Source organism: Montipora foliosa, chromosome 1 (assembly GCF_036669935.1).
Source record: "Montipora foliosa isolate CH-2021 chromosome 1, ASM3666993v2, whole genome shotgun sequence".
Classification (NCBI taxonomy): Eukaryota; Metazoa; Cnidaria; class Anthozoa; order Scleractinia; family Acroporidae; genus Montipora; species Montipora foliosa.
In genome coordinates this window covers 16,951,035-16,974,994 of record NC_090869.1, presented here as the reverse complement: position 1 = coordinate 16,974,994, position 23,960 = coordinate 16,951,035, and the positions used below count along the sequence as shown (strand labels likewise).

General features: G+C 39.2%; 4 protein-coding genes across 5 annotated transcripts; 1 reads left to right on the top strand and 3 right to left on the bottom strand.

Annotated features, from left to right (window-relative positions):
• Nucleotides 1-4,005: 4,005 nt before the first annotated feature.
• LOC137991399 (sialate:O-sulfotransferase 1-like) lies at nucleotides 4,006-9,265 on the bottom strand. Of its 2 annotated transcripts, none has more exons than XM_068836502.1 (5): nucleotides 9,235-9,265; nucleotides 8,367-8,465; nucleotides 7,623-7,886; nucleotides 5,849-5,940; nucleotides 4,006-4,325 (listed from the first exon to the last, which is right to left on the bottom strand). In XM_068836502.1, the coding sequence occupies exons 2-5, from the start codon at nucleotides 8,422-8,424 to the stop codon at nucleotides 4,278-4,280; spliced, it is 462 nt and encodes a 153-aa protein (XP_068692603.1). In that variant the 5' UTR covers nucleotides 8,425-8,465; nucleotides 9,235-9,265; the 3' UTR covers nucleotides 4,006-4,277. The 2 variants fall into 2 exon arrangements, with proteins under 2 accessions (XP_068692603.1, XP_068692596.1); XM_068836495.1 differs by lacking the exon at nucleotides 9,235-9,265 and adding an exon at nucleotides 8,922-9,193.
• Nucleotides 9,266-11,746: 2,481 nt separating this feature from the next.
• Nucleotides 11,747-12,286, bottom strand: LOC138010433 (transcription factor MafB-like). Its single transcript, XM_068857395.1, has one exon. The coding sequence runs from the start codon at nucleotides 12,284-12,286 to the stop codon at nucleotides 11,747-11,749; it is 540 nt and encodes a 179-aa protein (XP_068713496.1).
• A 549-nt stretch (nucleotides 12,287-12,835) lies between these two features.
• Nucleotides 12,836-13,411, bottom strand: LOC138010425 (transcription factor MafK-like). The gene has a single exon (XM_068857384.1). It carries the CDS (start codon nucleotides 13,409-13,411, stop codon nucleotides 12,836-12,838), a length of 576 nt encoding a protein of 191 aa, XP_068713485.1.
• Nucleotides 13,412-21,002: 7,591 nt separating this feature from the next.
• LOC137975502 (uncharacterized) lies at nucleotides 21,003-22,786 on the top strand. The gene has a single exon (XM_068822618.1). It carries the CDS (start codon nucleotides 21,070-21,072, stop codon nucleotides 21,730-21,732), a length of 663 nt encoding a protein of 220 aa, XP_068678719.1. The 5' UTR covers nucleotides 21,003-21,069; the 3' UTR covers nucleotides 21,733-22,786.
• The last annotated feature ends 1,174 nt before the right edge of the window (nucleotides 22,787-23,960 follow it).

Below are 23,960 nucleotides of genomic sequence, written 5' to 3'. Positions count from 1 at the left end.
TAGAAACAAAAACAACTACAAAAAAACACGTAATTGGAAATCAATGGAAATGATTGCTCTCTTGTTGACATTATCTCTATGGAGTTTACATAAATCAACGCCTTTCAAAAACCAACATTTATATCTCAAGAAACACTTGTAGCATCGTAAGATAACACTATCAGTGGACCTACAACTAGTTCCTTCATATTTTTGTTCGCGGCGAATCGCAATTTTCCGTTTGAAAGGGAGTGTAAATCAACATGATTATGGTTCACTGAATCATAAACAAACTTAACACTTGGTCTTTTGAACCGAAACTCCTTCATAATTTTCTGTGGCAAGACACGTGTAACAAAAACAGTAAAGCTCTCATCCCCTCATTCTTCTGTTTATAGATACAACCAGTTTGATTTATCAAGAGAGAGGGCAGGGTTTCTAATGACCTATAATGAAACGGTCGAAGAAAATTATTTGGTGGAACATGGTTAACGCCTCACTAGTCGATATGGCATACAGACTCACAAAATAACGTCGCTTCAGTTGTCACGTAATCAACCGTTAAATCATCCAATGACAGATGAAGAAACAACTACTCTATGTCAGGTTTGCTGAGTTTTTCGCATTTTTGATATTCCGATTTTTTTTCCCTTCAATAAGACCGTTCTTCCCAAGTCATAGATTAGCATTGATTACATCACTATGAGACTTTCATTAGGATAATGATTACATTTATTGATAGAAGGTGCAAACGTTACGGCCTTCCGGAAATATTGGCTCTAGTCGCTACTGAGAACCTCTGTGAACGCCAAATTGAACAAATTACTATCCCCTTTGAACGTCTCAGCATCTTCTGTAAGACTTTTAATGACATCGCTTTCCCCAGTCCCTGTGTCTTTTAAATAACCCATAAAACTAAGGAACTGGCAACTATTCTGCTTTCCACTCCACTTAATATTACCTGGTTTGTCTTCACTTTAATTCTGGGCCTGCTTCATTTACCTCTTAGCTATTTGTTTTGGGTGGTCACTGAAATGGATTCGATAAGGTCAGGTGGGTCTATCTATGACAAAAAAAAAACATGACAAACAACTTCCGGGCCAACATGGAGACGATAACCTGTAGTTCTGAGTGCCTAGGTACTTCTTCAGTATATCATTCGTAGTGTTAAGTACTAATCTGCACTATTTAAGCTTAAGGACGGTGCCTACTATTGTTATTGCACATACGTTCTGCACTTCTCCAGATACTCGGATTTCCTATCCGTAGTGCTTGCTAATGCAGGGATATTTTTAAAACTATTCGGAGACAGCAGAACTTAGCAACTGCTCTTGCTATCCAAAAAGAAAATCAGGGGTAGCCATGCATTTTTCAGAGATAATTAAGCTTTAATGTGGAAAGGAACGCCATACGTTGCTTTGTATTTTAAAGCTCTTTACTAGTATTGTTGAATAATTATCTTTGAAAAATACATGGTTACCCCCAATTTTCTTTTTGGATTTTAATACCACTTGTTGAGATCTGCTTTTCCCGCATATTCCTACAACCGCGCAAAAATACCTTTGAATTAGTAGGCACCGTCGACCTTAATGTTCGAGAATGGATTGTTATCAACGACCGTCGAGGGTGACATTTTACACGTACCGTATTCAGGCCTCAACAGTCCAACGCAAGGTTACGTATTCGCCATAAAGTGTCCCACCGGAATGAGGCAGGTACATTCTAGTTTCGACCAAGTTGATTTGTAAAAGGTTAAGTGCTCAACGACAACCACAAGCAAACGAGAACATTTTTCAGGAATGAGTCGTATAAACGGCGTTTACATTTTAAATATACAGTAGGAGCTCATAGGTAGGAACCCACAACTCCTGAATACTGCAACAGGTCTGTGGAACGGTATTTCCACATGGTTCATATGAGTAGAAAACTAGTCTGTTGAAATGTAAGTGCTACTCGGCCAACGTTTGCAAAAACGAAACCCTTCCTTGTGCTTGTACATATTCATTTGCGTGACATTGACATCTTAAATTCCCACGATTACCTCCTGTCAAACTTTGTAGCTCAGTCGGTAGAACTGCGGTAATTTAACGGGAAGGTCGTGAGTTCAATTCCCACCTTGATCAGAGTTCTTCTCTGTCCTTTTGTGGTGCGACTTCCATTCGTAGGGCTAACGCCCACATGATTCATGAGGGTAGAAAACTAGCACTTCACATCACCCTCTAATAGTCAAGCTATTTTAAGACGAGTTCACTTAAGGACGGTGCCTTCTATTGTTATTGTGCATACGGTCTGCGCACATGATCTCAACATACTGGGGTTTCCTATTGGTGGTGCTTACTAACTCAGGGGTATTTTTGCGCGGTTTGAAAGTATGCGGAGAAAGCAGAACTTAGCAAGTGTTCTTGGTATCCAAAAGGAAAATTAGGGGTAACCACGCATTTTTCAGAGATAATTAACTTTAAGCCTCAGTTTGGGAAAGAACGTAATACATTGCTTTGTGCTTTGAAGCTTTTTACAAATATTGTTGATTAATTATCTTTGAAAAATGCGTGGTTATCGCCAATTTTCTTTTTTGGATTTCAATAACACTTGTTAAGATCTGATTTTCCCGCATAGCCAATAAACCTCTCAAAAATACCTTTTAATTAGTAGGCAATCGTCCTTAAATGTGATTTGGCTGGCACAAGTAACAGTGAACATTCTTAATCGCATGTGTAATAATTTCTTATGCAAGACTTGTGATTAGCTGGAAAGGTCTGGTTTCGTGGGAAAATCAATCAAATAATAACTCCGGGTCTTTAAAAACGCCGCTCCAATACAATGAAGTTTTAGGCTTCTAGTCATGCATATGGGCTTCTGACATAGGTAATAAGAAAATTAAGAGTCACGAGCCTAAGTTCGTTTTTTGCAATGGACGGCTACGAGATGTACACTGAAATCAAAAAACACACTTGCAAAGAGAGCGGACTTGAACTATTGTCCATTAAGAGAATGATCTTTTAATGCGGCGGCCGTTGCCCTTACTGAGCGAAATAGCACGTGCAAAGAGCAGCCATTGTTACCACAGTTTCTCTCACAGGTAAGTGCTTTTACCATCCACTTTGTTTGTCTGCTTGCGTGCATAAGCCCGATTATGACATGACGTCGAAGGAATGGAAAGAGTTAAAACAAACGAATGATGCCCAACATGCACAGGATCTACAATGCTGAATTATTTTTCTTGATTAAAAATTAAAGACTTTTAGGAAACGAAAAGTTATTAGAAAGTATCCGCTATTTACTCTGTCTAAAGCCTCTCATTGCAAATTGCCGGTGAGCACTGAATTTTCTTGAATCCTCATGCCAAATTGTTCTGAATTAAACAATTTCATTCCAAAGTCCCAAAGGGTTATAATGAGGGTGTCACTTGCGTCGATGAAGACGAGTGTGTAAAAAATCGGGGGAAGAAGGACACTATTTGCTTCCACGATTTAATTTCGATAAAAATTATAATCATCAGGACTATATGCCATCAAATTTGGTCGTCCCCTGAATGCGATTCTTTTTGGTCTATCTATCGTGCAACTTAATTTCCATTTGCTATTATTTTAATCAATTATCACACTGGATTCTTATCGTCTAATCTGTTTCCTGACGATGTGCACTCATGAGGAATGGCAAATCGAAATTTTGTTTTCATTCATGAGCACTCACTCCCTCCCCCTTTGTCACATGGACGCGAACAAACTTTGCAATCAATCCGGCAAGCCTGAGCATACATCACAAACGCTAGGATTTGCGAAACCTTTGCATTCCTAGTCCAGCGTTAGATTTGCTTATTTCGAGTCTGGCGACGTCACTTTGCGGCTGAAAATGTCGATTGTCGCGAATTTGGGCAGGTTTAGACAAAGCGTCCATCAGCCATTAACCCGGTTTTTTTTTCATTTTTGGTTTTTTCTCTGTATTCGCTTTAATTTTCTTATCAGGAATCACTTGCTACCATTTTAATGCTAATGTGAACGCAGGGGGAATGAGGTACATGGAACTGATTTGTAAGTTATTGTAAAGACTTGAAGAGGCTCGCACACTTCAGCACGTTTGGACACAAACAGAACCAAATAGTTCAATATACCATTTATTTACGAATTTAAATAAAGTGTGTTCACAAGGGATTTTTCAATTATCTCTTCGCGTTGCAATTTTGTCAACTTTGCGCATGCACGATTTAGAGTCAACCGCACGCCTCTCTTAACGATTATCCACAACTACTACATTCTGCAACTTTTCCAGGTCTCTGTTTGGGTCAGTCGTCCGTTACACTACACGCCCTTCTTTGGTTGTTGGCCTTTTTTCGACATTTTCCTTTCCTTGAAAAAAAAAAAAGATTAAAAAAAAGAAAAATAATGAAATAAAAAAGAATCAACAAATTTGGGTCGTTTGGCAAATACGCGTGCTTTAATGTCGCCGTGTACTTAGGCGGTACCAATACGAATGAACCAGAACTACCTTATAATTTACCACTTACGACTATTGATCTTGTAAAATATACCTGGCTCAAAAGTTCAAGATTGAAATTTTGAGGGGAACTACGCTGACGGTGATACTTGGGCGGGAAGTACTTAGGCGGTACCAATACGAATGAACCAGTACATACCTCATAATTTACCACTTACGACTATTAATCTTGTAAAATATACCTCGCTCAAAAGTTCAAGATTGACATTTTGAGGGGAACTATAAGCTACGCTGACGGTGATCTTTTCCTTCTTCAATGCCTGACGGGAGCAAGTATGTTACAGCCAGCTTAGAACCTCGAGGGTTTGTTAGCTTGCGTATGCAAGCATTTTCGTGGAGTTTCATAGCAAAGAAAGGTAGATAAACCCTTCATTTAATTACGTGACAGCGATGTGTTGTAAATACTATGCGGAATGTATTCCAAAATATAGAGGCCCCATTGGTAAATAGGTACAGCTACTGGATCAATATAGTTTGTTTTAGGCATTTGATGCATCCAGAACATTCACCAATTGGGCCTCTATATTTTGGAAGACATGCCGCATAATTAAATGAAGGGTGTATCAAAAAGGAAACTCCCTGTCATTCTCAGTGTAGTGTATTGATTTCAGTTAGAGTACGTTCACTTTATAAAAACCAAATAAAGTTACTACAAAGTACGTAATTGTACCAAAACCTGATCTATCATACTACAATGAAACTACTACGTGATGAGACATAACAGCTCTTCCGTAGAAGTAGAAATTGTTGAACTTCTATATAGATATAACCTTGTTGAAAATAAACTTCAGTGCACATGGCGTTACTTGTCTGAGTTTATTACTTGATTACGTGACAATACCATAACGGGCGCGTTACCATCCACTTACCACGGCAGCAGTTTCATTTGAGTGTCAAAGGTTATTTCACGGTGACTACCTTGGTCAGTTGCATTGCTACCCTAAGTGATTACCTTTAGAGAACTCGCATCATTTTTTCAACGAATGCCGGACGGCCAAAAACAATCACATCTTGAAAGCCCTCTTTCTTTGCGGTTTTTAGCAAGTTACGTGTAATTGTTTCCAACTTCTGACAACAAGATGATCCAGTTAAGCGTCATGCAAGTGACTTGTTTTTACATCAGTAACCGTGGCCGAGATACTGAAATCACTCCCGTCAAGAAAAGACTCAACCTCGCCTCATAGGCTATCCAGATTTTCACGAGCGCGCGAGTCATGCGGGTAAGTCGAAAGGTCCCACGCGAGAGGAGGGGGCTCGAGAAACGGCAGCTCCCTTAAAAACTGGAGAGTCTGCTTCAAGGCTACTAATTGAATCGCAGACCATGAATATTGATGCGATCTTAAGGTGAGGTTTTCAGTCAATGATCAGAACTTACCTTATGTTTAGCAACTTTCATTTTTGGTTTCAAATCTCTCAAAGCTGCTTTGAGTAGTGGAGTGATCTTGGTGTTTCCCGGTGGGTCGTATCCTCGGTAAAAGAAAATGATGAAAGAGTGTCAAAAGTAGGAGTTGCAGCACTGATCATTTTTAAACAACTAAGCCAACCCCTAATGGTGCTTTTTCAAAAAGTGTTCCAGGTTTTATTGGAAAAAAATAATATCTTAATTTCTCGGCTAACAGTAATTATTATAAACTGAACTACGGATATCAGATTTCCAACATTTTCATTGGTTTGCCGGACACAGGCTATCACTTCATATACCTGATGTACCTAATATGGTCAAGGAACGCGGCAGCAATAAGCGAGCTGAAAACATTTTTGCAGCTCTGGGAAAAAATGGCCGACAAAGCCGTTTTGGACCGGAATTGAGCGAGGCAGAAATCGACACTTTAGTGGAAGAGTTGTTGATTCTGGAGTTTGTGATAAAGATAAAAAATTATTCGACTCGGGCTTGCTGGATGTAAAATGATTACAACGAACTCGGCGCTACTCCCTCGAGCTCGTTAGTTATCTATCTCTTCACATTCAGCGCGCCCTCGTATAATAATTGTTAATTAGTATATACTGACTCAGTGCTCTTGGTCTTTCAAGCAATCTGATTGGTTCTATATCTTGGAGTAATTGAACATTATTCACTCCCTGTAGGGAGTCAATAATGCGTGATCCAAGCAAAAGAAAATGGCCGGCGTAAACTCGCGTTTCGCTGGCATTTCTGAATCGGAAATATTGAGAATATAAAATGATGCTGTACCAGAGAATAAAGGGAGGGCCACAAATATGAGACTTCATATTTTTGACAACCAGTGTTTGACTTCGTTTCTCCAGATAATAATTGCTACAAATTGAGCAATCTTCACGCCACCAATTTGTTTCACTCGGAGTAATTTTATTTCGTACACTGGTTTTCCCAGCAAAACAAATTTGTTACTGAAATCGAGGAGATGGAAAAAAAAAAGGTTTAAGAAAGTTCTACATGGGCTGCAAGGAAAAGAAAACAAGACAGGTCTTATTGCAACAAAGCAAGCTCACCTCTTAAAGCCACCTTTAACAGCGACATGTTTTAACAAATTGACTTTCGATTTAGATTGTTGATTTCAACGGTGTTTTAAAAATGTCCTCTTTGCTTTTTTGTGACGACGATTTTAACGAAGGCTTTTTAGATTTGCCATGTTTGAAGCTTCTGTAAACACTTTCGCGCATGCATTGTATCGCTTGCACGTTTTCCAGCTCGTTAATTAGCCCATTTCCGAGTTGCTGTATGCTTGCCTCCGTTTCAAATGGAGTCCTGGTGCACAACCATTCAAATGGAAATGAGTGGTGTATTTTCATGCAAATAAAAGTCATTATCATTTGAATGGTTGAGCACCAAGACTCGTTTTGAACCAGAGGCAACAGCAACTCGGAAATGGCCTAATGAGATGCCAATTAAATCGACTTTGAGATCACTTCGTCTGTATATACTAAAATAGTTAGACCATCTCATATCCAACGCGCGCTCATGGAATAATTGTTAAAGAACCAAACAGCTAATTCAAGGGGGTTTTGACTGATTCATCAAAACAATATTTTGCATGTACATATTCCTCCTCGTTTTCCAGGGATTCTGAGTGTTTAGAATATGTCACCGCTTAAACGCGCTTCAGTCAGTTACACTCACAGGTACGCTGTTTAGCCTGAGCTTGACGTACATGGAATGGTGTTTCGTTTACCTGTTTTGTAAATGGAATTACTCCAATATCCTCCGCAATGTTTATCCTTCTTGTTAGAGCATTCACTAGAACACTTCCACTCCGGCAGCATACCATATCGTCCTCGCTTGTTGCCGCAGAAACATAGATAAGAGAATTGTAGACCGGCATATCTGTAATATAGGTCTTTGCAGCTCTTCGCGCACGAGCGGACGGTTATCTCTCGACCGTGCACCCTTTGCGGTAAATCTCGCGGATCAGAATCTTCATAGCAGCCTAAATATTCTATTAAAACCACATTAAAAACGTTAAAAGTAAATAAGCAAATTCGAAAAGTTTGCGTTAGAACCAGAAAACAGCACGTGATGACTAGGGGACGGGAAGGGACTCCCGACTTGGAGTCCCGTCGCGTCCCATAAGGTTTATTCATAAAAGGGCGCACTGTTGCATAGAAAGCTTGCAAATATTTATTTATTTATTTATTTATTTATTACAATTTATGGCATGCAAAAAACAGAGGCCAAGGGATGAAATGCAAAAGAGTCAAAGACCCCATATTAAAGCAGATCACCTTAATATTAAAGCAATATTGAAGCAATATTAAAGTCGATCGCCCCATGCATATTAAAGCAGATTATATTAATAGCAGTTTGGGATAAAAATAATAATCGCGATTTACCAAGAGGAAAGTCATAGTGGCAATTCAAAAAAAGAAAGCAGAAGCCAGGCCTCATTTATTGAGCTGTGACTACTTTAACAATATACCATAGCTGGTGACAGAGGATGCTATCAACACCAGTGAAACAATAACAGCGACTCTCATTGCTTCCCCGACGTCTGGGCGGTCTCGGCTTTTTTAGCTTCCTGTGGGCACAAAAACATTAAGGAGGGACATTGTTAACACCTACATTTCTCATATTAAGACAAGAGCAATGAAAAAAAGAACAACTTCACAGCCGAGATATTTCCAATTTAAGGCAGGTGGTTCTTATACGTAGTCACTCAACGCGGAGGAGGAGACTGACTCCCGTAACACGATCCTCAGGCAATATTGGATCATAACAACTTTAATTTAGTAACTTGTAACTGAAAAGTAATACAACTCTGCGGAAGTAAAGAGCTGAGTAGCGAAATAAACAGCACAAATATAAATTCCATCCTGGTTGATTCTTTGGAGATCAACGTGATTTATTGTTATATATTAGGATTCGAGGCTATTAAATTGCGATGCTTCACACAAAAGCCAAAACAAGTGAAGATGATATATTGAATTAACCCTTATAATCTCATTTCTATAAATTGGATATGTAAATTCCTTACCTTTCATTGAATTGTAGTCGAATAAAGTAGTTTATTTTGCTTTATAACTCTTCAATTATTAACAGAAGAACAGGGGTGACCATAACAAATGGAACGTTTAGACGACGTATTCGGGATGGCAGAAAGTGTTCCCAGTTTCGTTAGCGAATACAACATTTCAATTTAAGTATTACCTCACGAACGGTCACTATTTATCTTTATGAGTGATTAACATGAATTATTCATTATTGCAAAGCAATTCATTTGAGAAAACAAGACAACCTGTATATTTAGGGAAATACAGTAAGATTCAAAATAGTTTTGAAAGCCAAACCGTGGTCGAAAGGTTGATTTGGTTATCTTGACATTTTTGCTCTCTTGATTTCACCTCATATCGGCATTTTGGATGTTGTTGCAGAGTGGGGTTGTCTCTATGTCTTCAATATAGCTGGCTGAGAAGAAATCAAAATATATCATCATTCGATTCAGCTGACAAAAGTCAGAGTAAAGAGTGCGGTCTTCGCTTGTTTTGTATCCTTGTTCTCATCCAATGGAAAGAGCTCTCATGTTCAACTCGCTGTCTTTTTTATGTATCATGTTAGCGTGCCTGTAATACTGAATGCAGATGTACTGCAAAGCGTTGCAATAAAGTTTTTAAAAAAGGGGAAAGGCACAGTTTTTTCCTCACGCAAACCGTCCGACTCATCCGTTAAAACCGGCTAAATTCTTCTGAAAGTGCAATACAATCTATTGGGATTATGCACCAAAAGGAGGCTGTCCGGTCCAGTGGTTAGGGCGCTTGCCTTGAGATCCGAGGATCCCGGATGTAAGACACGTTCTGACCACTTGTTGAATTTGTTGCTGGTACTCCTTAATAGGCCTTTTTCGATATATGAAAATATACCTTGAAAGAGAGGTTTAGAGGACAAAGACAAAGGAAAGTGGATGATATGTAAATATTTTTTTCAACGTGTTTCTATTGTTTTCATCATCACTGCCTCACTACCAAGCTGAATATTTGATATTTCGAAAGTGGCCTATTCAACATCTCAGCTGCACTTGTAAATAGCCAACTGGTTTGCTTGCGGCCAGCTGGGATTCTTAACAGTTGTCGTTAAATGTTCTGTTCTGTTATGTTTCATTGGCCTTGAAAACTGAATTAAGGCCCCCATGGGGAGTGGTCCGTATGTATGATGGTGATGGAAATTTAGGCTAGCCACATTAATTATCCATTGCGAAATTCTTACACCTTTTCAAGATGGAAATTTTGATTGTAATGTTGTGATGATGACGATTGTGTTAGTGATGATTATGGTGATGACGACCATGATAATTGTGATGTTGTTAATGATGATGTCAATGGCAATTGTGATTGTAATTGTGATGATAATTAATGATGATAATGACGATTGTGATATTGATGATGACTATTATTGTGATGATGATGATGATGATGATGACCATGATAATGACGCTGCTGTCAATGATGATGGTGATGGCAATTGTGATTGTTATTGTGATGATAATGATGATAATGACGATTATTCTGATGACGATGATGATGATGATGCTGATTAATGATAATGATGATGCTGGTAATGATGATGGTGATGGCAATTGTGATTGCAATTGTGATGATAATGACGATTATTGTGACGACGACGATGATGATTATGATGAAGGTGATGATAACGATGACGATGATTAAGATGATGATGATAGTAATGGTGATGGATATGACTCAGAGAAGTATTAAAAAAAAAATATTTCACGACCCTCACCCATAACTGAAGTTCACAGACAAAACAAAGCTACAAAGTTGTAAAGTTATAAATAATCAGCGTGGTACCATATTACTTGTTTTAGTTATCTCTTCCTTCATTTCATAGGTTTCAGTATTTCGCAATTTGCTTTTGTCATTTGCCCAGTTAAGTGAATCCTAACAATTGTTTATTATCCTCATCCTAAATAAAGCCTAACGTTAACTTGTACGATAATTTCGAGTTAAGTTGTGAGCTGGAGAGTGAGGGTGTGTACAACCTAAATAATACGCTTAATACTTATGATCAGTCAGACCTGCGAAGTATCTTTGCGCTAATTGCAGGAAACTTAAATATCATTATATTATGAAGATTGTTTTATCAAAATCTCATGCAAACTAAAATAGGCCAAGTATATGGTTATTTGTCGCGTCGAAGGAGGTTAACATTCTTACCCCTATAAGTAACGTGCGCACTGTATTTCAGCCAGAACTGGTAGCGTATAAATATATAAGCAAACGATGCGAACACGTACCAACTTTAACGGTTTCTTTGATCAGGAAGATTTCAAACTTTTAAAAATAATAACAAAACATCAAACAAGTCATTTCTTTTTTGGTCGCTCAAAACTACAACTCACTTGTACGTTGTTCGTTGTTTGAGAAATGCAAGCCATATTCAACGCAGACACTCACTGCCTTCCCGGCGGACAGGCCACCTTTAATTTGTTCAGTGAAAACAAATGGGAAAAAGAGAAACAATTGTTCATAGGATATTCATAACAAACGAAGCTTGAAATAGAGTGTTACAGATACATCGGTTTGTAATTCAAAAAGCTACAAGACCAATATCTCGTAAAGCTGTTCCACAAACAATTTCGTAAGATGGCGAAATATTTCGATTTACTCAACGTACTTCAAAACGAAGGCATACTTGGTTCCAAAGTCCACCAAATGTTTCATGAGGTACTGCAGTTTGGCTTGATAACGTGAATGCAGAGTTCTTGCATGATCTCGAATTGACTCCTCAAGTTCATTGCTCTTTTAAGTACTCCCGACTAGAAATAATGCATGTTGTTTTCGTAATCTACTTAATTTGTTGATAAAGTTTTTGAAGTCTCTCACATTTGTTCCTGTACAGGTTTCTATCTTTGATCGCCTTGCTCAAGCTTTCCTTGATCTCGCGTACCTGTTCTTTCAATCTCTGATTTTGCACTTTGAGGTTCGCGCTTGTAGCAACTCGTCTTTGCCGACAGCTCGTCGCATAGCTGCGGTTTTTGAGGCTTCGCCGCCGTTTCCTTAGTTTCTGGACCTCTGCTCTTGGTAGCTTTTTCAAACGTTTATTTAGTTCTTGTATTGGTAATTTCATTAAATCGTCATCTGTGATCTGATCGCCGAAATCCTGCTCGGAATGTAAGCTCGGAGGTGTAGTAGGATAGCTAATAACGTCGGCGGCACTTGGGTGCGGCTGTGGAAGATAGCATTCGTCCATGTCATTTTTGTCACTGACAAGTTCCTGCAAATGATCATTTGAATTCCAACTTAAACTGTAATCATCGTCTAGCAAATACGTTCCCAGAACTTCGTCCAAGGAAGGAAGATCAGGGAATGTCGATGGACTGGACATGTTTCTCACTAAGTAACCCAATTTGAGTTTATTTTCGAAACGTTTTCAGAGAGCACATGGCTCAGTTAGCCACTTGAAGAAGAATGTTTTATTAACCGAATTCTTGATGCAAGGAGCTCGGTTTAATGTTTCGACCAATGAAAGAGTTCAATGTTAACAGATGTGACAGTTGCTCCGCCCAATTCGTTCTTTCCAGGCGGGGAATCCCCTAACGGCTCTCTTCTGTATCCATATATGTTATGACATAGCACAAAGCTTTCATGAATCATCCATGAAGGATGGAATCTTAATCCCAGCAGTAAATAAAGTGCGGTTGCACGAGCAGTTTCACTCCATCTTGAAAGTCTAAGACGGTTTAAAGTTAGCTAGTAAAAATGACTCTGAATCGATCGATGACTTCAGAGAGGCCTCAACAAAATCCAGAGAGTGTATCAAATTAGGATTAAATACAGCGCAAAAAAAGACAAAGTTCGTTATATTTATAGATATTTATAGATTGGCTTGCTTCGAATATTTCATGCCGCTTGCTTTTTGTGTTGATATAGATTATCAACCACTGGATGTGTTTACCGTGAGTCGCTTGCAGTCGACCAATCTTTTCAACCTCGCGTACTTCTGCTTGTACTCGTCCCTTTCCTTTCGCATTTTTCTCAAATGTTCCCTCGTTTGGTTTATCTCCAACTCGATTGCTTCGTTTTCAGCAGCAATACTGTTTTTCTTTTCACAGCCCTTCTGTCGAAATTTCAGAGAATATTTACGGTTTTTTAGGAGACGCCTTCTTCTTCTCACGCGGTTCACCAAGCCTTCGGGAAGTCTGCGTAGGTGTTTGTTCAAGTCGTGTATGGACATCTTTTCGAGGCTTTCGTCGCTTAGCGTTGGGATAAACGCAATAGAACTGCGGTCTTGATGTAATTGCTGGTCATTGCTAACATTACTTGTTTCTGCCGCGATCATTTCGTATTTTCCATGTGCCCAGTCGAATTCCTCAAGCATGTTAAAATCTTCAAACAACTCTCCGGTGATGGGAAACATGCCGTCATCTTGACAGTCATGAGAAATATCACTGTCTTCCTTTGACGAAGAGTCACGAAGAGGCAAAGATACTATGTCCTTGCTCAAAACCATTCTCAGATACTCTGATTACTTTTACTGAACTAAAATGCTTTTTATTTTATGGGCGGATATCAAGTTAAAGGAGGGTCTGTGTTTTGGGGGAAAGTCCCAACTCCACCTGACGAACGTAAACATATCTAATCTCTGGCTGTGGAAGGGATTGACCAGATGGCTATCGGAACTGTTTTGAAATTGATCAAATAAAGGAAAAACTTCATCGGGATTTGGTCTAAAAGTTACCAGTTACCAGTATATTAAAACGTCCCCTGACTTGTACCAGGTGTGAAGTGATGTAACGGAATATATTCAAGATTTATGGGACTTTTCCCCTATTGGCTTGAAATTATTCCATCTCAAACAAAGGTGGGAAAAGGGATTAGGATTTGGGGAAACTGAACTTTTATTAGAATTCACTTTCTATTATAAAGTTTTAGTATTTGTGCTGTTGTCAAATACTTTCCTCTGAATCAGTGTGTTGCTTTTAATTTCGTGAAGACCTCAGTCGGTTGAATTGAACGTTACGTATCCTTTAACGATGATTATCAATTATATTAATATAGCTTCGTATTTACGGAGAATAAAGCCCTACAATAACGAAAAGAATGAATGATGACTAAAGCCAGCACACATCTTTCCAGCATCATTGATTCGAGAGGATCGAGGCTGAAATTTCCATTCTCAAAAAAAATGCATCTTAAGTTTTTGAAGTCTTGTCGTTTTGAATCGGTGATGAATTGCGTCAAACGGTACTTCTCAATTTTTATACATTCCCCGCAAGTTCTAGAAAGTGGAAAACATGATTAAACTTAAGTTCAATTTTAAAACATCCAGAATGTGTTGTTGAAGCATTGTTCACAAAAATGCATCAGAGTTGGAATTCGTAGCCTCTTAGGAAGTGGGAATTTCCCTTGGCACAAACTTGACCTCTGGTGAAAACGAAAGCGCTTCGGTGTTGTTTTCGATGTTGGTCACGACACACAAGGTTGAAATAAAACATCATAAAATGAAACTTGGAAGGAAAAACGAAGAAAACGTTTAAGTAGTTATTTTAAATATTTGGAATGACCCTTCCTTCTATTCTTATATTGACTTTCGAAAGTGAAAGTTGCATGTGAAATTAAACACCCTATTGTCATACTCAAAAGGGTTTTTTACCTTTTGTTTCAGTCGCTGTTAATTAATAGTAAGCTTATTTGCATTTTGCTCTACCTTTTTCCAAACAAAATTTCAATATGTTTCCCGAAAACAGTGTTTGAGTTAACGTTGTGACAAAGGGAAAGGGTTCATATAATTTGCATTCTCGATTATTCGTATTGGCCCTTAATGTTTGACGGGATTTTCCCATGCCCTTTTCCTGCATTTTCATTGGCTCTTCTGTGAACATTCCTGCTCCTCGCAAACCACATTCATTGCCACATTCAAAAAGGTCGCAAAATTCTTGGCTATTCTTAATAAGATTTTCAATTCCCTTGCAGAACTTGTCAATAAAAGCTGGAGCTTTGGTCAGTAAAAGTTCAGAGTAGTTTTGTCGTAAATCTATCAGACAGAAACATATTTTTTTCAGTGTCTAGTTTATACCTAGTATATTGACCTCAAGCAATCATATGAGAGACAATAAGAGACCTAAGGTTTAAAAGTTTCATCTTTAATTTCGAATCGCAGAGTAGAATTTAAAATGACCAGAAAGGAGTACGTGCAAGCGATTTGTTTTTTTTGAGGCAAGCTCCTTTCGGGGATTCCCCGTTTCAAACTGCTAATCTGATTGGTGGAGAACAAGTTACCCCCAGCAGATCCTTGAAATTTCACTCACACATCAGCCCACTGCCTCACATCATGTGCTTTATTTTCAACTGAATTCCTCGTTGAGGAGATGGATTTTATGGAGAATTTATCTATGATGGAGTCACCTGTAGATGAGCTGTTTATGAAGCACCTTATCGAGAATCAATCTATCGAAAATTTGCTTCTACCTGAAGAAGAGCTTGCGAGTGATAACGAATACAGCGACCTTGAAAACATTCTATCGCAGACACAACTGAATGGTTTGGATCTTGATGCGTGGTCCACCACAAGCAACGGACCTCAAAGCCCACACGAATTGCAAGATTCCGACAAACACATTACAGATGAAGACCTGATGAATTTACCGATAAGGGAACTAAATAAACGCTTGCGTTGTCTACCGAAAGAAGAGGTGAAGGTGATTCGAAGGCGTCGACGAAGTCTCAAAAATCGTGGCTATGCAACAAGCTGTCGGCAAAGGCGTGTTCATATGAAGGAGGTCCTCGAAACACAGAACCAGCGCTTAAAATCACAGCTACGCGAAGTAAAGGAAAAGCTTACGAGCGTGACGAAAGAAAGAGACACATTTAAATCTAAATATGACCAACTAAGCAAGCTTGTAGCATGGAGGTTGTCGTCTTCGTCTTGATGGTTATGAGTCTTGCAAATGATGAAATCAACTATTGATTTGGTTCCGGGCGGACCGGGATAATTCTTCTACATATACTGGACGTAACCTTGTTGTAAAATTGAGCCTTAGACTTAGGAGATAATTTCTCAATTGTACACTGAAACTCTAAGCACATAGTTCAAGTATGGTTCAGGAACTAAAAGCTCTCTTTTGAAATTGAGATTACGTCAGCTCAAGATCTTTACATTTTACGAGCTATTTTTCCCCGGTCGACTAACTGGTGCATGCATCAAGGTGTTTTGATTTTCTTCAACCTGAGAAAAGGTACAAACACACTTCCTTGATCGCATCTTAAAGACATGTTAACTTTGCATTGGTAACTTGGTTATTTAAGATCATTTAATATAACACTGCGTGTACATATTGTGATCCGCGAGTTTACTTTCGTCGACGTTCTGTTTTCTATACAATCGGTCATACAATTCAAGAAATTCTATTCAAATCACATTTTAGACCTTTTGTATGAAATCCCGTCACGATTGTTTAATTTAACTGAATAATCTTTGAAAATATTGTTACTCCAGAGATTTTGCCTCAATGATTTGCAAGTGTCGTCAGTTTGTGTTTATGATTCTTGCTTGCTATTTATTAAAAACAATAATTTTATTAAAGCAAAGACCAAAGTTAGAAAAAAATTAGGACAGTGACGAACCTTGAAATTTCATTGGAAAATAATGTTGTTTGTGGACTAATACGTTTTGTGTAGGTATTAAAAGGACTGTGTCTTTGTTTGGAAATGTGTGTGCTCCACTTTGTGCTTAAATCTTGTGCTCACCGCTCGCTCTAGAGGGGTAGAAGTTACAGACTTGCAATTTTTTGTTCACGAACATTTATTAAAACATATCTTCACGGTGCAGCTACAATTTTGTCCCGGACTTTCTCGACCAGTTTGCTGTATCAGTGGCACAACTGAATGTTACACATGCAAATTTCTTGAAGCCGATGAAAAGCGGTACTTGAAAGAAACGTCGTTACAGCGGCCGTGGCTAATACCCAATAGCCGTATAAAATCTATTTTGTTTATGGATGAAAATACGTTTTAATAATAACTTAGTACACGTGAGTTGAAAAAGAAACGCGATCTCTATCGTTGCATCCGTTTTGAATAGGCTTTGATTTTAATACCGAAGACTTGTTTCAAAATGGCGAAGCTTCTTTAATTTTCTCTGAAGCATTACCCAGGTAAAACTAATCTTCGCCGAGATCCTAGAACAGTTGTTAGCTGGGCTTAATATTTACCCTTAACTGGGCGCGGCGCTGTCTTCGCACGAGGTATTCCGGGAAAAGACTGATTTCGTCGAAAAGTCACGCATGGGGATCTGATCATCGGATTTCCCAACGCATATGATGAAAGTGCACCACATCTTGCGAAAAAACACTTGCAACATCCCCTGAAATTCGTTTCAAATCGACATGTCATTGTGTTCTTGTCAGATCATATCCGAAAATCATTGGGGCAAGATCAAGCAGATCTCAGGGTACGATCTAACCCAGTGGTCACGCAATCGAAAAATATCGAATTGTATAAATCGCATGCATGTCGTAAATACTCTTTTTCTTTGGCCATCTCAGTTTGATCAGAAATAACACACAAACAGCGGTGACAAACATCAAATATAAACACATCCTTTTTGAAAGTATCTTTTACTTGACGTTTCGTATGCTTCTGCATACATCTTCAGAAGTGACGGTTAATACTCACCGCAGTTTGTATGTTATTTCTGATCAAATCGCATACATTTTTAAAGAAAAACCAGGTAGCTAGTCTTTCCAGTGACGAATAGATAGATGTTGTGTACAACAACGAAAAAAAAGAAATTCATCAAGCAATTATATTTCCCAAGTTTTTTTTATCCTTTGTTGTTGTCACATCTGTTTGTCACGCAGTCAAGATCGCTTCCCCAAGCCTCTTTCGGCAGTTTCTCTCAATTGCGTGACAAAACACGATTCAGGAGGACAGAGGAAAGCTCCAGTAACAGTAGCGACCACTAGTAGCCTATTTGTTTGTTTGTTTGTTTTTTTTTTGTTAGAGATTGTTTTTGACCAGCGGGACACATTGTCCATTGTCCATTCACTGATTCAGGAGTAAAAAGCAAGGTGACACACGCTAACACCAACCCGGTGTGGCCAACATACCACGCAAGTGCACAACCATTTCACCTGGTCAATTAGCAGCCATGGACAGCTGTCTCGGCCTTGCTGGGCGCGCATGCGTGATGTTTTGGCCACACCGGGTTGGTGTTAGCGTGTGTCACATTGCTTTTGTGGTTGTTACTGATTCAGGACCTGGATAAACGACCTACAACCTTGGACATAATACAATGGGACACAAATGCCCCCTTCTACCTTAGTCAAAAATGAAGCCACGCAAAGGCCATAATGCGTCATTTTCCCATCATTGACTTTGGGAGGTTGGAGGGGAGGGGAAGGGGGGGGGGGGGGGTGGTGGTTTCAATTTTCCATTCAGTTCTAGTGGTTCAATGGCTAGAGCATCCGACCGGTCTTACGGAAGTCCGTGTCCTTTCGAATCGCCCGTTGCCAAGCAGCTGGTATTCTATGTACAAAAGCTTTAAGGTGAACACACCGTAACATGGAAAATATACTGCAAAGGTTGGTCAAGACAACGTGAACATAGGCGTTGTTACAATATTTCGGCTGGCCAACAGCAGCCTTCTTCAGGTTTATTGAATGGATAAATGCTTGTTACAGGATCTTTATATTTACCGGAAATGACATAAAAAGGCTACGTGATGTGTAAAATTAATAAAAACGGAAATGCATAAAAAAGAGGAAAGAGAATAATTCATGATAACAAGATAAAAGAAACAAAAGAAAATTAAAAGGTAGCTAAACTAAATTACATTTCATCTCTTCTGTTAAGGCCTGCAGGCTCCAGTGTTTTTCCTTTGTGTATGAGGAATGCCTCACGAGCCTTTCTGATGGAGTCACGGCTAGTGTGAAGTCGTTCGAGCGGTATGAGGATCATGTGATCCTCCGCCATAACACCAAAGCCGGTGAAAGAAATGTGTACTTGAAGTGAGGGTTTAGACGAAAGATTTTTTAATTCCTGATGGTTGAGCGTGCGAGTAGGACAGAAATTTATATTTCTAAGGCACGGGAACAGAAGGGTTTGCGTACGATTGGTGTATAGAGGCATGATGGGTATCATGCTGTCTATATAAAGAGTTAGTTCGTCACGTGGTGAACCCTTCTTGGCTTGAATCAGTCTCTTTAACTTTTGTTTTCTTTTTATGTATCATTATTGTTTCATAGTGTAGCAAGAAACCCTTTAATAAACACGGGAGGGTTTGTGGCATTGCATTGGTTCGGGGAATACGTTTCCAGTTTTTGTCCCTCACCGTGAGGGGTTTTTTAGTTTTTCGTACCTGGCAGTGTTAATTAAAGGTTATCGGGTAATCGGGTAGTTAGATTGTTCATGCCTACCGCTGGTGCGAGACCGAAAGAAAGCAAAATAAACCTAATTAGATTGAATTTGTCTGTGTAGGGAAGATGAAATGAAGTGATCCTCACGCTTGAACTGTTTCGCTTCATAGCTCAGTTGGTAAAGCACTGCGTACCGATATCGCAATAATCGTGGGTTCGATCCGGTTTAAACCGTAACTCAGAAAATTCCTTAAATTGTTCAGGTAAGTGCAAGGGGCACTTCAATCTTTCGACCAAACCAGGTCCCAGTTGTTGATAGGTCCCCGGTTGTGGATCATGCGGTGCTATCCACTGGATAACTCAATTGGTTTCGCCAGTGTTTATCCGCTGGATAGTGATTCATCCGTTGGATAGCGTTATCCTTTTGACTGAACTGAGGGCAGGTGTGGCCATCACGTCACGCATGCGCACAACCATTCACCTGGTTCATTGCTTGACAGCCATGAACAACTGTATATCAGGAGCTTGAGCTTCTGTGAATATCTATAGAGATGGGTAATACTGACGGAGCTGAGGGGTAGAGAGGAAGTGTAGTGCCCCTATGGGACATAATTATTTTCGATAGTGTTAAAATGAGTTGCTTTAGTGATTACTTTTGTATTATTTCAAATATCTTTTCATGACACTTTTCCCATCACGTGATAAATCTCGGGCTACCAAGTAAAGGGCACAGAAGTTGACTGCGCGCTGTAAAATGTCTTTTGGTGTTTTTTGCTTTGGTTTTTTTATTTTTCTTGCTGTTCTTTTCCGAGCAACTACTTACTAGTCAAAATGACCAATCAGGAGGTTATAAGGCGGATGTGAACACATATAATTGTTCGTTTGAAATTGCTGGAAAGTTACTATACAATTCGCTACAAGAAAACAACTGTAAATGATGCAGGAATGATTGCAATGACAAGAATCATATTTTCAGACGACGCTCAATTTGCCGACGTCTTCACTCTTCTTGCATGAGCTCCCTAAAGCGTTCGGAGGGAAGAAAGGGTGGGGTTGTTGCTGATATAGTTGCATGATGTCATGATCACCTAGACAGTGCCCTGAATAACTGAAAAACTGGAAGAAAAAAAAAACTAGGCCATGTTAGCGTCACAAACAAATCCTCAGGGAATTTTAGGTTATATTCAGACATCAAAAGTTTCTTTTGTTTACATTCAAATATGGCAGATGATCACATGAGCGAAAACCAATCATTACTTTTACCAAAACAAAGAAAGTAACAGTTATCATAGACGCAAGAGAACTGCAACCATAAAACATGAAAGCCTCCATCGAGGGTCGTTTAGGACGAAGGTGATGTGTTTAGGGGATAAATGCAAGGTTAAGAAAAAGTCGTTTATGCATGCTATTTGGTAATGCAAACGATCACATGGCATCTCTTATTTCTTGTGTGAGGTATGTAGGGAACAAGATTATGAGTATGTTATATAACAACTAGAGTATGAATGAGCCATGTAGTCGATCGGCTGTTTTCTCAATTTTGTTTTCATAGGGGTATGTAATGTCAGCCTTGTGTTCTGAAAATTATTTCATGACCACAATTCTAGGAAAGTTGAAATGGGGGCTCCCCTAATTATAAAAACTGACCGAAGCTTTTCGACACACATGATTGGTTTGAACACAGAATTGGGAAAAATACCATGCTATGACCATAACTGCCTAATATTCAATTGACGCACCATTCTATCGATGACTTTGTATTGCTAACAGCCTTTAGCTGATACAACTGTACTCTCATGAATACTAATCGAGCATGAACGAAAATTCATTTGAGCTGTTCAAGTTATTTCCCACCAACGAAGCGCCGAATTTTGGTCTTGGTTCCACGTGGAGGAAAGACTTCGTTGAAAAAAAGAACGACGAAAAGATACCATTAGAAGATGAAGACGCGCGCGATATTCGAAATCTGTTCGATGGTATAAACACGGAAGTGGAAAATGAGAATGACGTAGATACATCTTCAGATGACTCAGAGGCCGAAAATTCGTACCAGAGAGATGTTACGGTGATCAGCGACGAAGAAATACAAAACCTTCGCGTAAAAGAGCTTAACAAGCTTTTGCGGAACATTCCTTTGGAAGAGGCAGCAAAAATTCGAAAGCGACGAAGAAATCTAAAGAATCGGGGATATGCCTTGAATTGCCGAATGAGAAAACGGCAAGTGTACGAGGATCTCACTAATGAAAACACTCTGTTGAAAAAGCAGCTGGAAGATGAAAGATGTAAGCTGTTGAAAATTTTAATCGAGAAAGAAGAGTACAAGAAGAAGTATCTTCAAACCGAGCGCGCTTTTGCCGCTTACAAGAAGAAACAGGAAACATCAACTTTGATTTTAGACTTGGAAAATGTTTCCAGCTTCCCATCCAAGCTGCAAGCATCGCAAAATACTTGTTGGTCTCAGTTAAATTTGAACTGAATGAATCTCAGCGCTTTGCTTCAGTGACAGAGAAACCAGGTTTACTGTAAAAACAACTATGTATGGGTCGATGGACATGAGGAATGCTTCAGAACCTAACAGTCAATATGACTCGGACCGTTCAGGGCTTAGTGGACTGACCTTTGTGTAAATGATCGGCGAAGCCGTGTTTGAGAGACAACGCTAAGTATTATTTAAAAGAGGTAAGCATTGCTGTCGCAATGATCCCAACGAACTCTGTGCAGAAATGCGAACTATAGCATCAAGGCTTTACTTTTGTCAGCTGTTTTTTTGACGAACGTGTTGAATGTCTTCCGCACTAGTCGGATCTTCTTGCAATTATAAAAACTGGTCGAATCAATCGATATTAATTGCCTGTAGTGAAAACGACGATGAATCTCAGCTCTTTGCTTCAGTGACAGAGAAACCAGGTTAACTGTAAAAACAACTATGGGTCCATGGACATGAGGAATGCTTCTGAACCTAACAGTCAATTTTCATTTTACATTTTGACTCGGATCGTCCCGCACTTGAGATAGACCGCTCGTAAAAGCTACTATTAGGTTGTCGTGTACTAAGATGTATATTAACATTTTGTGCTAATGATCGGCGACGCCGTGTTTGAGAGACAACACTAAGTACTATTTAAAAGACGTAAGCATTGTTGTCGCAATGATCCCTACGAATTCTCTGAGCATGTCTTCCGCACTAGTCGGCTCTTTGCGGTGCAATTCCAAAATAATTGGTTAAGTCAATCGATATTAATTGCCTACAATGAAAACGACGACATTTCACGCTCGGTCTATATCACTAAATTTGCGATGTTTTAGTGTTCAAAAAGTTTTAACCTTGTGGTATCCAGTTTACGTTTTGTGCGAGATTTTTTTTTTACTTTCGAAAGAGCTAAGTCAGCTAAACGCTTCATTTATGATTCGAAGAAAGGGAATATTCCGTCATCTTATAATTTATATTTATCGTACATTTAAAGGAATGTTGTTTCCTGGAGAAAGTAAGCTTAAGCGGGACAGGAAATAGATTTTTTCCGAGGAATCTGTATCAGCAAATGTCGTAAATTTATCTTTAATACCAAAACCAAATAGTTTCTTTAACACCCAATGGCGCGTGCAGCAATTTCCCCCTTTCGTTTAAGAAAGCTATCAGCAATGCCAACGAAGATCATCACAAGTCTTTCATTTATTCAGTTTTTTTTTAAATACAGACGCAGATAAACGTCTAATTACAAAGCAAGTTACCGTATCAGCAAAGCGTTGGTGCTGCCACAACGGTTCACCCTTCGTGGTTTTCCGAACGGAACCAGAAACCGGATATTGAAAGTGAAAGTTCTCTGAACAAAAAAAAAAAAACGCAAAAGTGAAAGTACTACTATTATGTTTTCCGTGGGGGGAGGGGTAAGGAAGGTCGGAGTGTCGAAATCCAACACAGAGCCTTATTTGGACACTTCTCGTTTATTTGGACAGCTCGTTTCTCTAGCGTCCGACGTTGGTTCTAACAATAAGGTTGCTTGATGGGACCATTTAACTACCCAAACATAAATGCACTGCAAAAATTTTTCCTTACTGATTCAACAACATCGCGATTCTGTACACCATTATGCAAGTAATGGCCCGATTACTGTTTCTTTGTGGAGATTTACTATTTACGTGACGGACCCTAGGAGCTTCCTCCCCCACGAACGCGTGACGAAAGCCCGAAGGAAACCCAAAGACGTCTTCGTATCAATTGGAAGACGGACGAATAGATATCGATGTTATTGCCAAACGTTCGATTCCAAACCTGACGTCGCCTGAACCAATCACAGTTCTTTGCCACACTTTATTTATAATCAACGAGTTTAATTAATATTTAAGCAATAAAGGACTTTTTTATGTTTAAATAACCTTATCTAAACACGTGGGGTAGTTGGAATAATTCGAGACAGTTATACAAACGCAGTCGAGGGTTTCCATAACTGTCAAGAATTCTCCCAACTCCCTGAGTGTTTAGATGAGGCTAAATATAAGTAAACACCGAAGAAAGTCTTCTATTCCTAATAATAAAGTACTCTCGTTTGTCTCAAGATGTGGTCACTTGTGATGTAGATCGCGACGTTTCGACTGCATACTGCTGGTCTTCATCAGGCGATGAGGTCGCCTGGTCACACGTCACCTTTTAAGCAGGATGCTCCGCGGAGGTAGACAAAACATGGACCCTAGGTCCATGGACCACCC